Source organism: Diabrotica undecimpunctata, chromosome 3 (assembly GCF_040954645.1).
Source record: "Diabrotica undecimpunctata isolate CICGRU chromosome 3, icDiaUnde3, whole genome shotgun sequence".
In the NCBI taxonomy this organism is placed as follows: domain Eukaryota; kingdom Metazoa; phylum Arthropoda; class Insecta; order Coleoptera; family Chrysomelidae; genus Diabrotica; species Diabrotica undecimpunctata.
The window spans coordinates 175,822,490-175,841,588 of record NC_092805.1 but is presented as its reverse complement, the minus strand read 5'-3'; the positions used below and the strand labels follow the sequence as shown (position 1 = coordinate 175,841,588).

Here is a 19,099-nt window from a genome sequence, read left to right as displayed (position 1 = left end):
TTCATTATAAACACCTAAAACCATCATCCATTCATCCATACAAAAATTACGCATTTGTTTTGTATAATGCATAAATTACTGTAATCAAAAATAAAGATAATATATAGATAACTATAATTTATGCCGCCTCACAAGTTTGGAGATCAATATCAGGATAGACAGTAGGAAACTGGTTAGTATAAAGTCGTGAAGTATTAGTTCTAAAGTTTATTAAATCATTTTATTCAATCCCAATTCAAATACTTGGAAAAATAGTGTTTTGTTTATAATAACTTATGCGTTGTAGTTTATCGAGTCCTGAACTTAAAAAAATTAGTGTATTTTAAAATATTTTAAAACTTTGATAAGTTGGTGCGTTGGTGCCAAGTGTATAATAAAGTGGTGCCACATGAAGTCAAAGAGAAATCGTTAGATCGGGAAAAATAAATCGTGAGAAATCGTGAGATTTCGCTACAGTCGAAATCTGAAGGGGACGGGGATTTTTAAATGATAAATAAAAGATAAATAATCCTATAAAACTATTTTAAAAATTATTTATTGTCAAATATTATGAAACACATAGGTACATATTTAACAAATTAGTGTTTAAAATATTTTAATATATTTTTCAAAGTTGAGTAGAACACCTCACACAAATTCACTTTAATGAAGAAAGAACTGCGTTTGTGCGTTTAATAATTGCGTATTCACCTTATATATAAAAAATGTTGTGGTTCCCCCAAAACAGATTGTTACTAAAATAGAGAAGGTCCTATTTTACGGGGAACCACCAGTATCAGATATAATTTTAGGAAATTACCTAGGGACCTATATTCTTTTATAATATTGCTATGGATTTATCCATTTAATATTGAGCAATGATTGTAAACATTCTTTATAGTTTAAACTTCAATGAAAATTATTAACTGTATCTAAAGACATATATGATATGAGGTATTTTACCCAAGAGTATTAAGTATAATGAATATACATAAAAACATAATTTTGTTTGCTTAGGATTTAACATTTTGTCAGCACATTATCTCAAATTCACACTAAAATCAATATGTTTTTACTATTAGGTCTGTTGAATGTTTGTTCTTTACACAAAATTCAGTCTATACTTCATATTTATTAAAGGCGGTAAAATATACATTACAATTCAGTTGTTTATAAACCACTTTCAAAGCATAAAGAACCTTTTAAGCTTTGTTTATATTATTTTGTGTATATTAATTGAGTTAATTGGAGTAGCCCACTTTGATACAAAAATACAGTCAATTTATGGATATTTCAAGGTGACAATCTAAAAAAAGCTGATTTCCTCCCATGCATTTTATAAGAAACACTTAAGATTTAAAAAAATTTTAAAAATCGTAAGATGTAAGACCTTAATCGTGAGATCGTGAGATTTGTCTTCAATTCGTGAGATCTCACGATAAATCGTGAGGAGTGGCATCACTAAATAAAATCTTATTTTTAATTTCAAATAAAATGGAGTTGTGAAGAGATTCTAAATAATGGAGGTACTAGCAGTGGCGTTCAAAAAAATTTGATATAGTAAACTTATTTTAAATTTGCAAACTATTAAACTTAGATTCGGTATTTACATTTTTTCTAGGAACATATTATTTACCAATCGTTTATTTAGGTAGATAAATATTTATATTTTGTATTTTAGTAAGAAAAGATGTCTTGTAATATTATTTTAAACAAACCCAGAGTATTTAACCCAGGTGATAATATAAATGGAAGAGTGGTGGTAACAATTGATCATGAAGAACGTATAGGAGGTAAGCAAATTAATTATGTAGAGAACCAATAGACAAAATATTTTGTTAGACTTTATTTGGCTTATTCAGATTTCTGTAGTGAGCTATTGATTGATCTGAATTGTTTGGGAGTACTTTTTCTATACCTGGGCCATATAATACGTAATGAACAAAAATAGCCATATTAGTGTCCGTAACGGATATTTTTATATGGATCATAAAAGACTGTCCCGAATAGAAGGTAATTTAAGAAAACCAGGAGCCAAACTATAATAGGATAGGAAGACCCTTTAGAACATAATTAAACCAATCGTCACAAATACGACTGCAACCTAAACGTGGGTCAGGAACATGCCTAAGGATTTCATGTACAAATATCAACTGAAAAAGTACTTCGAGCTTGTTTCTGGTTGCCAAATGGTCTGAAATCATCATCCATTCGTCATTCTTAATTTCATTTATAATTTTATTATATCCTGATCTAACCAGTACCAGTTTTCTGGTAGTCTATAATTTGTTTTTCTCGCCTCCCGCTTTACAATTATATATGTAAGGGAAAAAGGGTGAGTAGCGTCATCGTAGCTAAATGGATTTATGTTTTTTTAGGAATCAGGTGTAGTTTTCGCGGACGTGAACAAGTTCATTGGACTGAACAAAAAGATAAAGAAATCGTACACGTTGGAGCACAAAGTGACTTTTTGGTGCAGAATATTGTGTTAGTCGGAGAAGAAGGTATGATCCACAACTTGTGAAAAATAAAAAATCAGCTTTATCGTTGTTAGTTTTTTTTTTTTTAATTTTATGTCATCACTTTTTGCCCTGAAAAACTTATTTTTTAATGAAAATTGCGTAGATTTATCTTAAATTTTTAGGATATACGAAACCTGGAACTTACGAGTATCCATTTTCATTTACTTTACCTTCTGGAAACATACCATCACCATTTGTAGAACAATTTGGCTCTATTCGTTATTTTGTGCAGGCGAAGGTGGACAGAGCAGATAAGGTAGACTACAAAGATGAATATGAAATAAAGTTCGAAGTACCAGCAACACAATATGTTGAACTTTCGCAACAGGTGATTATCTTGATTTATTTAATTTTTTAAATTTATTAAGAAAAACCTTTATAGGAGCAACTTACTTACCAAGTAGGAAAGGATTTAAATAAAAATGAATATGCTGCGATGTTTTTAATACTAGAAAGTGACACTTACGTATTAGGTTACGAAATGAATTTTACTGTGGAACTCAAAAATAGATCCAAACTAAAAATTCGAAGAATACAAGCAGACTTGGCGTTGGTAAGTTTTTTCTTCGAAGATCTTCTATAGTTGCTCATTGTTGGCGAAACCTACTATGTTTTGTTTGTAGAATATTCAATTTATATCCCCCGGTTCGCCAACTAAATGCCAAATTCACAAAATTCCTATTACTATTGTAGAAGATGAAGGTCAGCTAAAAGGAAATAAAAGATTATATAATTTCAAATTAAAAATACCTCCAGATGTTTTGCTTCCTAACTTTGGCAGTTGTGATCTACTGAAATGTTGGTGTACTCTAAAGGTAAGCTGATAATAATAATCAAAACTTATTGCGAGAAAAAGGCAGTAAAAGATTGGAGATAAATTTTAAACGATACGGTTGCATGCTTGTAAAATTATCAGAATTATATATTTTAGGTGGAAGCCCTTCTGCCATCACCTCACACAAATTTGATTCTAGAAAAAAATATAAAACTAGGACATGTTGCTATTGATAGTAAAAAGAAATATGTTCCATCAGCACCTCCAATTAGAGGTAAAATTTAATATGGTTTTTTACAAGATTTTATATAGGATGTCCTAAATAACTTTTTGATAAAAAGTACTTCTTAAAAGGCTTTATGCATTACCCATATTAGTTATCATTATATCTTCGTCCATTAAGAAAACGGACGAAAAGATTATTGTACGAATAATTGCTGCTTATACGTCTGAGATATACGAGGATAAATATTCTGTTCAGATAAAGTGAAAATAATGCATTTAATTGTCATTGTTCTAGAGATAGTAGTCGAAAAAGAAAACGCATTTTTACACTTCTTATTGTCAAAAGGATCTATGTAGCAGATAGGCAAGAGACATCTACAACACAGTGTATAATTGGTCGCCTACATTTGGTTTCTATGTGATAATGTCTCTAAAGATTTTAATTATTTTTTAGATTTACCTTCATCTGCTCCTGGGCATACTAACTGCTTTACTGAAATTAATCCAAATCCAATTTTCTACATTAACGATCAAGTTAGACCATCTAATATAGATAAAGGTAAATGTAAACATTCTTATATTAAAATGCATCATGTTGCTTATTTATCAGATATTGCTGCTTTATACCAAAAAACAACACGATATTTACTAGTTTTTATAGAATTTAAGATTTAATTTAGGTTTAATTTGAATTTTATAGCTTAAATACTGGTTTTTGACGTGACAACGTCTTAAATTAGGTTGTGGCTCGGAGTCACTCATGAAAAAGTGTAACGCCCGCTCACGTCTGTTACGATGAGTCACCGAACGAGAGAGAGTCCCGCCGGACCGGCGAATGCCTTGCGTCTCTCTCCCACTCAAACATGATCGGTCCGCTGCGCGCGCAGCACTAGAGAATTAGGCGCGTTGGAAATTAGTTAAGTTTAAGTTTACATGTACAATGTTTTAGTAAACTAAATATATTTCTATAGTTAAAATTTGTACAATTCTTATTTTCATTCAATTCCTTGTTCCTATTGTGCAATTTAATAATATTCATATCAATAAATATTCTACCGAGAAAAAGTCGTTGTCACGTAAAATCTTCGCCCGTAAAACCGACTTTACAGGCAACCGTTTTTTTTATCTAAACATTTTATTTTTAGATGCACCACCGCCTTCCTATGATGAAGCCATTAAAAAGTGAAGACTTTCATAGAGAAAGTAATTCTTATATCTTTACCAAAAAGAGAATCTGAAAAAACATAATTTCTTTTTAAAACTCAAGTATATAAAAGTATATAAATTATTTATCAAGTGTAATACATTTTTACTAATTACTGAGTATATTTGTATCAAAAATCACGTGATGCGTCACTGGTGATACCAAAAATGTGAATAAAAAAATTATATCTACAACATAAAGTCTAATAATCATCATTATTACAAAATATTGGTCTATACCTATAGATATTTGGAACTACTGAGTAAGCTTAATAAAGGTGAGTCATATTAGCTTTAGAAGTAATTAAGAAATTAACTATAAATTTAAAAATTGACCATAAGAAGAACATTACAAGCAGAATGAAATCTAGAATAATTCCATTAAATAAATGAGGCAATAATCACATCGGAAGTTAGAGTTAAATCACACAAAAATGCTGTATTAATTTGACCAAATCAAATTTTTTCGGAAGGCTAGAATTAATGCTGAAAATGACTCAGCAGCAAGGCAGATAAATAGGAAGAATAATAATCTTTTTCTATTTTATTTAAAAGTTAAAACAGAAATATACATATGTATAATATATATATATATATATATATATATATATATATATATATATATATATATATATATAATAAAAGATATATAGGAAACATATATAATAAAAGTTTCTTCGAAAAGATAACACAGGAAAATATTTATAATTATTTTATGTGACGCTACTGGCTAACGCGAATTAGCAAAACTAAACACGCAGAGATGGATACACACTCAAAAAACTTTCAACATAATAATGAGTCAGATGTCAAGGTCAGCACAAATTTTAATTGCATTATTTGAACAACGCTATCTGTTGATTTGAAAGTTCGTTTCAATATTTAAGAATTTGTGGGTTTTTAAGTTTTGAAAATAATTAAGTGGTTAGATATACTTGATCTGGTATGTAACGTATCTAATGTATTTTTTCGATTTTATCTAGTATTCTTAGAAATATTATAGGTAAAAGGTTTCTAAATTGTTTGAAAGTTTGTAATGTTTGTACGTATTTTGTCTATTACATAATTGGACTTTTGTTATATTGCGGGAATTATCTAGATCTATAATAATAAAGTAAAACATTTAGTTTTATATCGCATATAGAATTAAAGCACAATTCAAAGTGATTAATTATTATTGTGTTGTCCTAATATCGGTATTATAAAAAATTTGTCTATGTTAATCTTAAAGGCAACCATCTAATCAAAACTCGATTGCAATCAAATATTTAATTACAATCAAATACATCATAGCAGCTGACAAAATTATTAAAAATTGCTTATTATTATTGATTTGTAAATAAAAACGTGAAATTAACGTCGGAAAGAGTTCAATTATGGTTTATTTTAAATTAAAACGCAAAATAATAAAATAAATCAGTCAACATAACCTCAAAATGTGACGTATTTGATTTTAATTAAATATTGAGTTTTGATTAGCGTTCGAACAACCGGCCCAATTATTATTAATATTATTATTAATCTCTTATTAATTTTTATTAATAAGAGAACAATTATTATTTTCTTAAATAAAATCTTTGATAAATGTAAACACAAGATTTGTCAAATGTCAGATTCAGTTTCAGTGGCAGGACTTTCAGAAAGTAATTAAATAATTCTGAATTATGGAATATTCAGGATTTTGGTTTATGGTTCTATCCACATAAATTAAATAATCCAATAGTTATGAGGGACTGGTGAATATGATCACCAAGGAATATAGAAGAGATGGTGATTGTTTTATAACAACTATGGATTTACAATATTTTTGGCATTATGAGAAAATAATAAACAAGTTATTCTTGTTCATATAATTTGTAATGTGATTTTCATTTCATTTCATTCTTTATGTTCTAATTTGATTTTCAACTATAATAATTTATTTTACATTTATTATAGAAAACGAAACAGTGGAAATGAATATTGATATTATATTAACTGATCCAGATGGTACCTACAAACCAGATGATATAATAACAGGAGCAATAATCCTTGATCTGACTTCAAATCAAAATATCCAAAGTAAGTCTGTATTTGTAATTAGGTAGGCAGGTTTATTGTGCAGGCAGGGTGTTAGAACAACATCGGGTGACATATAATACTCATAGTATGTCCTGATCATGTACAATATAGAACTGTAAAGACATTTCTTAGCTGTGCATGATCAGAACATAGGAAAATGTGCCATATACACTGCTCTTGAAATAAAAGAATGTACTAAGTTTGTTCAAATGGGTATTTACATTCTTTCTATTATTTTAGATATACTATGCAAATTTATTGGTATTGAAGAAACCAAATGGACCACTTCAGAAAGCTTATATGACCAAAGAACAAATACCATGAAATCAGGATTAGTACATTATAAAGGAGAAAACAATATAATATCGCATCAAGAACAGTTAGCCACAGGTGAGTTAAATATGACAATTAAATGAAAATTATTTTGTGCATCAATTATAATAGGATGTTTCGAAACTGTTTTATTGTGGTATGTTAAGCTAGTTGTTAATTTATATGCCATTAAATCACAATTGATCATAATCAGGTTACATTGGTTTTGATTTCCAATCTTTTAAAAAGTTTAAAATAAAATTTTTTAATAATTTTTTTGCTAGTTTGCACCAAAAAACATTACAATTTGAGTTTTTTTTTCTACTTTTTCTGCCAAATCCCATTAAAAATTTTGTATTTTAAGGTCTAGCCTTTTAGTAAATATTGACCCATTATATTTATAATCCAAAAGCCTGATGCTCCTGACAGAAGCTTGGAAAACCAACAACTGGTAGTCAAAACCAATATACATAGTGGTATACTTATTGAAAATCATTTTTATTGGGAACAGCAAACAATATTACAATGATTGATAAAACTCTAACTGAATGAGAGACCTATTCAGTTAGTTACAGCTCCTTGAACTGACATCTTACTGTTTATATACAATTTCTGATGTTTCAAACCTTATAAAACAATAAGAGATATTTCGATGACATCTTAGAACATTATAGATATTTAATACTTCTCTTTTGTCAAGGGACTTTCTCGATATGGAATAAATATTACGGAAACCGTCATAACAGTCTGAATGAAACATAACAAGAGGGACTGTCAAAATATTTTATTAAGTGAACTGTCAATAATTTCAGGTCTGAATAAAAAAGATTAGATCAGTTTCTCCTCCTAGTTGACTAGTGATATGAAATGTGTGTCCAGCATCCCAAATACTATGATCGAAGAAGAGCTAAAAGAATTGGAGCTTATTACAGTTTCCAAAGTAACTTTCTTGAAATTTGGAATGTCTGAATTCAAATGTATATTAAGTTTATGTGTTAAGTATTTGTTGTCTCAAAAATTAATATTCCTATCCTAAATTAAATTCTCAAATGTCACAGCAGTACCCCCTACAGAATCTATCTCTTCTTATAAGGTCCAAATTGTTCTCAATGCAACACAACAGACATAAAGATGAAACTTGTACTACCTAATCAAGCAATTCAAAAAATCTTAACCAACTATCTCAATCTACGAACATTAATATATCTGAAAGAGAAAAGAGTCAAATAATTCAAAAATTAATTACAACAAAAACCCCAACCGCTAAGCAATCCAGTACTGCTTTTACTTTTTCAGCTAGTTCACCATCAAATATCTCCTTCAAATTATAAAGCCTATGAGAATCACATAATAATAATACCAACACAAAAGACAAACACCCATGATACTATGATTAAGAAGATAAGATGTTGTGCATAAGTTGTGACGTAATTGGAGAGTTGTACGTTCATAATGTCAGTTTTCTGTATGTGTCAATAAATAATCTTTAATAAATAGTTTGGAGATATCCTTTTGTGTACGATTATTGTAATTATTAAATCTTTATTTAATATTATTATTTTGCTAATTGAATAATTTCATCACAGAATGCATAAAAATCCCATTTAACATTAACAAGAATTCACATTCTACTCTCCAATGACGGCATGCGCGAACACGACCGATTTTGTGCTACGGGAAGATCCTATCTTGTCAGTCATAGTATCATGCAAACACCTATAAAAAGACACATTTTAAAATCTTCTCAAATACCAGAATAAAAAAAAACAAATAAAATAGAAAACAATCCTCACTAGAAACTGATATTGTAAGTGCCAAACGGAACTTTTCAGATAGAGTTATACCCCCCACTGAGGCAGTATTGGATCAATCTTTTGGTTTGCCAAAGAAGGAAGAGACCAAAAACCTGTAATGAGGTAGAAAAATTATTACAACCAGCAAAAACTCTATTTAAAAAAGTAACACTAAAATTAAAGTTTGAACAGATTGTCGATTTTTTCATAAACTCATATGAATATAAAGACCTTGTTAGCTTAGTTAAAAGTATACAGAAAATGATGACTTCTTAAAAACAAAAAAAGAAAAATAAAATATTTTTAAAAATGGATCCATACTATATTGATATCCACATAAAAAAAGTAGCAGAATATGCAAAAAATTAATGAAAAGAACTAAATCCAGCTGAAATAATATTATTGCTAGAAGAAGACCCTGACACCTCTTGAGAACCCTCTTGAGAATAGAATAGAAATGAATTGTCTACTTCAGTAGAAAATTAATGGGTATTATGCTTACTTTGAAATGTTTAAACATTTATGTTCAGAAATCTCGCCATCTATCCTGTGTTTACAAGAGACAAACAAACACTAAATTCCTAACAATATATCATAAGTTTTAGAACCTAATTGTAATTTTAAAAATTTAAGTTACTATCTAAATGACATCAATATCTTCAACAAGTTATAAATTAGTTTTATGTCTTAAAGATCTAAATATTATATAATTTTAATTTTTTAATTAACATCAACACAACTGAAATTGTAATTGACTTTATAAATTTATATTGTAATTATTTCATTTTATCCTCCAGCTAATAACCTTCAGTTGTTGATGCAGTTAATGAAATTAAATTTAAAGCAAAATATAACAAGATTTTTTCGTTGGTAAATGTACAGGTAATAGATAGAAATAAAAAACTACTGAATTGTTGATTGATTTACAAAGTTTTGGTTCATAATGTTGATAAAAACTGTTTTTTTAGATGTAAGTTTGCCGATTGGACTTCATGAGTTTGTTTTTGCTATCACGGTGCCTAAGAGAATTCCTAGTTCATATTCAATGAATCATGGATGGATCAAATTCGGCGTTTTAGTTAGTATACAAAATGACCTTAATATTATCTATGAAAAACAGAAACCAATTCATATAAAAGCACCTATCAATTTTAATGATATACGAAGCGAGATTCAACTGGTAAGACTTTTGTGTTAAAAAAAATATAATGAAATATTATTTTCACTTCTTACTACTGATTTTTTTTACTATATTTATACTTTCTTATTTTTAGTTTATTTATAATTTCTTTACTTCACAATATTTTGCTACTATTCTGTGGTAGCAGAGTAATGTCAAAAAATTGTCTATTTATCTTTTGTTTATTAGTTTGTTTTTGTTGTCACATTAAAATAGAGAAGCATTTTCTTCGATTTCTGCTATTGTTACATTTTTATTGCTGGTTTTGTTTTCAAATTTAGTTTTAAAACTCTTCCAACTCTGCTATACTTACAATCAACTTCTTTTTTTTTTTTTCGTCTTTTCAGTCATGTATTGCTATGTAATGTACCTTTTTTCCGGACAGGGGGTGTAATTGCACTCCGCTGCCGACGCCCATGGTTCATCATTACTTATACTATTTTTGTTTCTGTCTGTTTTATTTTCTCTTTTTAATTATTTTTCCAATTTTGTCAATCACATTTGTTAAAGTAATAATTTACTGTTATGTTATTAAATATTTAAAATCTGTTAGTATCTGATTAGGGTTAATATTTACCCCTTATCAGATATTATCTTTTTCATTGTTATGCTCTTGAAAATCAATATATTAATAAAAAAAGGTATCAACAAGTCCTCAGAGACACTTCGTCTATGGGCTAGCAACCCCAGTGGTGTCCTACGTTGCCGTAAAAGGGTTTTTACTCATGTATTTAGTGGCTTCAAATATGTAAATCCAGATAACACTTTGATAGATAGATTTTTTCTAATAAAAATTTTCTTGTTCATGGTATACACCCAACTACAGGAATTCAGTTTCCTTGTGGAGATTAATCTTATTCGCATCTATTATGAACCTCCAGAGTACAACAACACTTGCCAGCTAATCAATATTGAGATTAATGCCATGTTGAAGGTTGTGTACACACTGTTATATATATTTTTTGTTTACTTCCTATTCATCCTTTTAAGCCATTTTTTCATATTTTAAATGCAATAGTAATTATTGTAGAAGAAAATTTAAGGTTTTTTATCTGTTGTGAAGTGGTGATTGTCCATAACATCTATGAAATCTATAAAAATGTGTGCAAATGATTACAAATTAAGGCAATTTGTAGGAACCAGTTGTTTATCAGAATGAAGAAGTCATATGGCATTGCTGTTACGCAGGTGACCCAGTTACCATGGATCTGATATTAGAAAGAGAAGCCTACACAGTTAATGAACCTATTTTATTTAAATTGGATGTGAACAATAAATCAGATCAAGATATATCCGAAATAGATGTAACGCTGACATTGGTAAGTGTACCAAATTATAATTTTCTATTCAGCTAAGATTTATGAAGAAAATTTTTCAAAAAACAAGTAGTGTGATGTAGAATGAATATGCTATTCACAACTTACGTGCTGTTGGTATTGCGTTCATATTAAAAAGAGTATAATTTATATGTTTTAGGTAGTTGAAGTTACTGCTACAGCTCCTAGAAGAAGTCGGAAATATTATGAAAAACTCTTAACGGGAGCTAAAGGCAGGGAATTGGCTCACGGGCAGCAGGAATTGTACTCTTTCAGATTCCAAGTACCAGATAATATAGACATTCCAAATTTTATAGGGAGTACCTTATTTCGACAGAAGTGTGTGTTAAAGGTAGGTGAATTATGAACAGTATAGCATAAACTTATTAACATCGAATCATTGAATCCATGATTTTTTTTTCATGTAAATAAAAACTTGAATTCGTTTTAGGCTGAATGTAAAATACAAGATTCTGATACCATGTTAGATGTTCAAACCGAACTTAAACTTGGCCACATTCCAGTTGAAAGATCAAGAAGAATAACACATCCTCACGGACCAGTTAGACGTAAGTATAATATATACAGAGATATGAACAAAATCTCGGCAAAGAAAACAGACGCAAAGCAGTTCCTGCGTCTCTGACTAATGGGCCAGATCATCTCAGTGGTCATTTAGGTCACGTGGTCGATAAATCTGGCGAATTAGACAGAGATGCAGGGACTGCTTTGCGTCAATTTTCTTTGTAGCACTGGGAGAACGGGCTGGTACACTAATATTCAACCCATTTCTACTCAATAATTTCCAATTGGTAATTTTGATATATGGAATTCGTATCTTATTTTCATTCTTTCAAACATTTAATATTATTAAATAAACACTGCATTATCATTTTGTATTTAATAACAAAGTACATTCAATTAGAAAATTAATATTATTTTATGTTAGTCAGTTGACTTAGTAACCTAAACAGCTTAGTGTGAGCCAACCTTAACATAAGTTGGATTCTAATTTTTAACCGTCTGTTGGGATCCGTTTGATCAAAATACAAGTCAAAACTTGGAGAAGTTTCTAGATAGATTTAATATATACATGGACGCAGCAGATTTGGCCAGCAAATAAGAAAGCAGAAAGATTGCAATCTTTTTAAATCTAGCAGGCGAAGAAGCCCAAGATATATTTAAAACATTTAAGCTCAGCGATGAGGAGAGGAAACAGTATAATGTTGTAATAAATGCGTTTAAAACATACTGTTCACCATTGAAAAATGAAACTTATGATAGGTACCTTTTCTTTACTAGAGTTACAGGAAGAAAGCGAAGGGTTTGATAAGTTTATGAAGGATGTAAAATTGCTGGCAAAAAATTGCAATTTTGGTTCTCTTGAAGACTACCTAATAAGAGATAAACTAGTTAGTGGGATTCGAGACCAATTCTTGCAAAAAAGACTCTTAAGAATTCCAAACCTAACTGCTGCAAATTAGATACAATAGGCTCTCCAGGAGCAAAACTCTAGAACGACCTGCAGAAGTTGTCAATCCTTTGGGAAAATTTGTAATGAGTGCAGAAAACAAAATCAGTTTTCTTCCAGTTGTAAACAAAAAAATAAAAGGCATCAAACTATTCGGAAAGGAAGTCAAGAGCTGTTTATAACATTGGCGCTGAAACCTCAACTTCAGATGGTGATGGTGAACCCTACATAGATGAATTAACATTGCATAACATAAAAAACAATAAAGGTAATATTTGGACTATTGATATATTAATAAATAACAAATTTGTAAATTTTAAGCTGGATTTAGGTCTACCGTTAAAGTTTGTAAAAAGCTTAACATTTGTAGATAAAATTGTGGAAAATAACCTTAACTTAGCACTTATGGAAACAATAGAGTGATAGCCATAGGTAACATTATTTTAAGTTGTTTTATCAAAGGTAAAAGATATAATATTAAATTTGTGGTAATAGATTGTAACAACAGTATGCCCATCTTAGGTTTAAAAGCTTGTACAAAAATTGGTCTAATAAAAAAAGTAGATACAGTAAGTACTTACTCTAAAGAACAAAATATTTTAATGTTTTTCAAGGCACTGCAAAATTCCTTATGAGTATAAGATTGTGTTACATAAAAAAGCCGAACCTGTAATCAGTAGTTGTCGGAGGGTACCTCCGAATAATTTCCAAAGTTGAAGAGCCAACAGATTGGGTCAATAATGTAGTTATAGTGGACAAACCATCAGGGGCCCTATGTTTTGCTTAGATCCAGTTTATTTAAATAAGTGGATGTGTTTAAACCAGTTTCCTATTCCTACGATTGAAGAGTTATCAATTAATCTAAAATACAGAAAAATATTTACTGTGCTTGATTGATTTAAAAGAAGGGTTTTACCAGGTTCGTTTTGATTCTAAAAGTCGTAAACTATGTACATTTATAGCACCATTTGGAAAATTTTGCTTTAATCGATTGCCTTTCGGTTTAAATGTGTATTGTTTCTTCTTTTTACTTGTTTGCGTGTGTTGCTCCAGAGTAGGCCATATTCACGTCCTGAGTGAGCTAGCCAGGGAGTGTTTCGTATAACGTCTAATGTAGCAATTTTGCAATTGATACATTAGGGGTTATGACGTTAAAAATTGGTCCCAACGGGAAACGATTTGTCGCTCCAACGTTGTTAGTGATGTTAGTCGGGTTGTAGCAGCAAACTAAGGTTTGCGGTTACAAGTTGACAACAGCAGCTCAACGTTGGGATGTTACAAATTGAGCCTCGAAGGGTTACAAATTGGCACCCAATGAATATTCGTTGTCACGTCATAGATTGACGTCCAATGAATGTTCGTTGGAACGTTACAAATTGACGCCCAACGTTACAAATTGAATGAATGAGCATGAATGAGAAAATAGTTGAGGATTTGCCAATTGGGGAATCTACTTTAATGATTTTATCATAGGCGCTTCAACAGAAGAAGAACATGATAAAATTATTAAAGATGTAATTAAGAGAGCAGAGAGGGTTGGTGTAAGATTCAATAAAAGTAAAATTCAATACAAAGTCTCTGAAATTAGTTATCTGGGTCAGGTTTTTTTGTCTGAAGGTGTTACGCCTGACACAGAAATGTATAAAAGCTGTTCTGATGCTTAAAGAAACTGAAAATAAAAAAGAATTGTTAAAAATATTCCATCCATTAAATGGCACTACAGCCCAAATCGGGCCTTGGCCTCCTTCAACAAGCTTCTCCAATCATTTCGATTTACCGCTGTTCTTTTCCATGAACGCGTTCCCAGGCAGTTCCTGGCATCCTCATCGACTTTGTCTTCCCATCTCTTTTTAGGTCTTCCAACAGGTCTTTTTCCCTGCATTCTTGCATTTAGTAATTTTCTGGAGATTCTATTGTCATGCATGCGGACCACGTGCCCTGCCCACCGTAATCTCTGCAGTTTAGTGTATTGTGCTAGAGTTGGTTCGCTATATTGCTCGTATATTTCTCTATTATACCTAATTCGCCAGTTGTTGTTTTCACTTATTGGGCCCACTATCCTACGTAATATTTTTCTTTCAAACACATCTAATACATTGGCAGATTTCTGTGTCACCACCCATGTTTCACAACCATAACTTACTATGGGCCTGATTATTGTTTTATAGACCCGGAGTTTTGTTTTCCGGTGTACGTCTCGCGATTTGAATATGTGTCCCATCGCGAAATAGGCTTTAGTTGCCAGCATAAGCATTCTATTTATTTCCGGTTCTTCTTCATTGCTTGCGACCAGATCCATTCCTAGGTATGTGAATCTATTCACATGTTCTATATCGTCAATAAAGTGTTGTTGCGCCGGTCTATTTGATCTGGTTTGTATGAGTAGTTTTGTTTTATTTGTATTTATTGCTAGCCCTACTGCTTCTGCACTCTGTTTCAACTCAACGTAGGTTTCTTCCGCTGCATTCACGGTTCTGCTCATTATGTTTATATCATCTGCGTATGCTGCTAATTGGGTAGATTTATTTGTAAGTATGTTATTTCCGCCCACCGTCAACCGTCTAATTACATATTCAAGAACAAGATTAAAGAGCGTTGGAGCCAGTCCGTCGCCTTGTTTCAGTCCTTCACTTATCGTAAACGCATCAGTGATCTGTCCCTGAATACATACCTGTGCTTCTGTTTCTGTCATTGTCATTTGTACTAGTCGTATTAATTTTGATGGTATGCCAAATTCTTCCAATATATTAGGTAGAATTGTTCTATCTATTGAATCCTAGGCTTGTTTAAAATCTACAGAGAGATTGTAAACGTCCATGTCATATTCCCATGCTTTGGCTAGTATTTGTTTAACTGTAAATAGTTGATCAATGGTAGATCTATTTTGGCTAAACCCTGCTTGATATTCCCCGATGATTTTTTCCGTGAGAGGTTGGAGTCTTCGATTAATGATGTTTGTGAGTATTTTGTATCCCGAACAAAGTAAAGAAATGCCTCTTAATATATGTTCAAAATATTAGGTATGTTTAATTACTTGTCTAAATGCTTACCGAATCTCTTTGAATTGTTGTCACCGTTAAGAAATTTGTTTAAAAATAATGTAGAATATAAGTGGACAGAAGATCATTTGGTAGTCTTCCAAAAAATTAAAAGTATAGTCTCTAAAATACCTGTATTAAAAATATTTGATCCTATGTTGCCCATAGAAATACAAACTGATGCAAGCCAACATGGTATTGGCTAATATTTGCTACAGGATGGTAGGCCAGTAGCATTTGCTTCTAGATGCCTGACTGACACAGAAACTAGATGGGCTCACTTGTTACACTGTTTGTTCGGGCTGTTAGGCCGTTGTCTTCTGAGATTAGTTCTCGACGTTTCGCCAACACTAGGGGTTGGCATTGGCACTAACTGACATACAACCTAACTTACTATTTTCCATTTTTTACCATAATTTTGATTACAATCTGTTTATAACGTTTATCACATACCGACAAGATTTTCAAAATTGCTAAAAACCTAACATCTGATTTATTGTATCTGTAATTCGTAAATGTCTTTTCAAAAGCTTGAATTACGTAGCTAACCAATTTAAACATTTTGAGGGGAAGATGGTAAAGAGCTGGATAAATTTCTTTATTAAGAGAAAGAAGTCTCTTTTAAATTTTTTATACCTGTTAAGGTTATTTGTTACTAATGTAATATTTTGTTTTTCATTTGTAGGAGTCCATAGTTCTGGAGCCATAAATAGACCTTTGGGTTTTAATTTCTTTAACACATCCGATAATGCCAGTGCACCTCCGGCAGATTATCAGCCAACTGCCCCTAGAACGACAGGTAAGCAGTATGGATTTGTATCATAGCGAAAACTTACTTTAAATTCTTAATTTTTAGATGACATCGATAATCTTCCTCCATCTTACGAAGAAGCTGTAAGGGCGACTTTTGAAACCAGAAAAACGAAAAAGGAGTAATCTCGAATAATTGACATAATGAAATTTATTGTGTTGAATTTTTATCAACAAGGGCTCGAAAATACGTGCTTCGGATTCGAAGGATGTTATTTATTAATTGCAGCTAAAATCTCACCTGATTTTTATCGAAGACATTCCTACATTTCAATAAATAAAAAGTGTAAGAATTTTATATTTTCTATATACCTCTATATGATATTCGAACGTTTAAAGTTTAAAATTGTTGCAACTTTTTTTATTACCTTTATATTAGCATTTATATGTTATTTATAATAACACATTTTTAATATATTTATGTAAGATGATCACGTTAATTATATTTTTAATATAAAATAAATTGAAACAACTGTTGACTTATTTATTGAAAGGTTAAAAATGATTTCATCATTAGTTATGCAACCAACATTACAATCGTGTAATTAGTGTGATTTTTGGCGCTTTAACAAATATTTTTAGGAAAATTTTAGTTAAAATAATTCATATATATATATATATATATATATATATATATATATATATATATATATATATATAATTTACTTACCGTTGCACGTCATCCGCGTCATAGCCCATGAGGTCACATGATACCAACACGAAATATTTAGGCGGTGGTGTGTTCGTTTTTAGAATCACTTTGCCGTGTACACTGGCATTACAGCTATTAGACATATTTTATTATATACGCGTAGAAATAATATTTAAAGATTTCTATTAATGTAAACTTAAAGAAATACACAATAATATGTTTCATTTAATTTGTATAAATGCAATATAAAGCGATTTTATGAAGAACATTTGTTCGGAACGCACTGTAACTGTAATCGATATTTTGGAATAAATTGGTAACACTTATTTGACAGTTGCGGTGTTGACACTTTTTGTACTTTATTATTTTGAATTTTAAAGTGAATACTATTTTTACCTATTTAATAAAATCTGTTCTTTTCAGAACAAAATTAGTGTTTTATTTCAAAGATGTCACGTAAGAATTTAAATAGTCGTTGTAAAGAGTATAATAATAATTATGTGACCTATTTGATTTAAAATGGATTCAGGATTTTTTATATATTGGCAACTATGTCAACTTCGATCTCTGTCAATGATAATGACGTGCAACGGTAAGTAAATTAGATGGACTGTATATATGATGAATTCTATCTCTAGAAAAATTCTCTTTTAATTATATTATAGTTACTTTCAACACTTAAAATTTTAAAAGGAACTATAATCCATAGTGCGATTATTATCATGTACATTAAAGATTCTTTTGAAGTCAGTAAACTTTTCAATTGTATGACTTTACCTTAAAACTATGTATTGGCTAACTTGGATGTGGTATCACTTTTAATCAATCTATTTTGAAATTTTTGTCCAACATCTATTGACAAAAAATGGTCTGATATTACCAAACATTGCAAAATTACTAAAGACAAATTCTTTAACATGGCTACATTTTTCTTTAATAACACATATTTCGCTTTTGATAACAAAATATATAAACAATCTTTTGTATCACCAATGGGAGCAAAAATAAGTCCCGCCCTTGCCACATATGTCATGGATGATTTGTTAGATGCGTCTATATTCTTTGGATATAGTACTACCAACTCTCTTTTTAAGTCCCTTTCATGAAAAAGAATGTAGATGATCATATTGGCATTACCTAGAGATGGAGTGGATGAATTACTATTTACGTTTAACAGTTATGATCCTTTCATAAAATTTACTGTTGAAATGTATATTTCCAACAGTGGACGAAATAATATTAAAGCCCATTTGGGAAAGAGAAGACACATTGGTAGCTAATGCAGTGACTAGAAGCAATAAATGACATACATTTTTTAAATTCGCAAGTGTCAGCTCCAAGAATCTGATAATTACAGCCAAAGAATTTGGCATATCATATCACAACATTTAGCAAATGCACAGTTTTAGATCATTGGATTGTACTTTCAATTTATTTGCGTCAAAATTTAGTTCTGTTCGAACTAAAAGTGAAGCCATGTACATATTTTGGCCAGAGAATCGAAGTTACGGCTGGAAGTTGATATGCAGAAAACAAACTTTCTTAGCATCATTATTGATTCGTCAAATCACAAGGATACAAAACTAGTACCTTGAAGGTATTTTGACAGCAAAACCGGCATTCAAACAAAATTATTATAGTTAGTGGATTTACCAGGTGCGACATCCGATCAATTACATGATTATGTATTAAATATTTTACAAAAATTGCAGATAACACAAACACTAATTTTGGTGGATTGAAAAGAGTGAGAACTAATACT

The 19,099-nt window shown here is 30.5% G+C and overlaps 2 protein-coding genes across 7 annotated transcripts; both read left to right on the top strand.

Annotated features, from left to right (window-relative positions):
- The first annotated feature begins 20 nt into the window (after positions 1-20).
- Positions 21-4,823, top strand: LOC140437873 (arrestin domain-containing protein 3-like). Of its 4 annotated transcripts, XM_072527668.1 has the most exons (10): positions 179-378; positions 1,450-1,505; positions 1,661-1,772; positions 2,358-2,483; positions 2,624-2,829; positions 2,884-3,054; positions 3,125-3,316; positions 3,433-3,550; positions 3,956-4,060; positions 4,647-4,823. In XM_072527668.1, exons 3-10 carry the CDS (start codon positions 1,670-1,672, stop codon positions 4,685-4,687), a joined length of 1,062 nt encoding a protein of 353 aa, XP_072383769.1. In that variant the 5' UTR covers positions 179-378; positions 1,450-1,505; positions 1,661-1,669; the 3' UTR covers positions 4,688-4,823. The 4 variants fall into 4 exon arrangements, with proteins under 4 accessions (XP_072383767.1, XP_072383769.1, XP_072383770.1 ...); XM_072527666.1 differs by lacking the exons at positions 179-378; positions 1,450-1,505 and adding an exon at positions 21-172; XM_072527669.1 differs by lacking the exons at positions 179-378; positions 1,450-1,505 and adding an exon at positions 412-562.
- Positions 4,824-5,497: 674 nt separating this feature from the next.
- LOC140437872 (arrestin domain-containing protein 5-like) lies at positions 5,498-17,157 on the top strand. 3 transcript variants are annotated; one of them, XM_072527665.1, is made up of 9 exons: positions 5,498-5,518; positions 6,643-6,765; positions 7,006-7,155; positions 9,839-10,050; positions 11,187-11,369; positions 11,527-11,718; positions 11,818-11,935; positions 16,561-16,674; positions 16,732-17,157. In XM_072527665.1, the coding sequence occupies exons 2-9, from the start codon at positions 6,660-6,662 to the stop codon at positions 16,809-16,811; spliced, it is 1,155 nt and encodes a 384-aa protein (XP_072383766.1). In that variant the 5' UTR covers positions 5,498-5,518; positions 6,643-6,659; the 3' UTR covers positions 16,812-17,157. The 3 variants fall into 3 exon arrangements, with proteins under 3 accessions (XP_072383766.1, XP_072383765.1, XP_072383764.1); XM_072527664.1 differs by having other exon boundaries at positions 5,508-5,647; XM_072527663.1 differs by lacking the exon at positions 5,498-5,518 and adding an exon at positions 6,288-6,474.
- Positions 17,158-19,099: the final 1,942 nt, after the last annotated feature.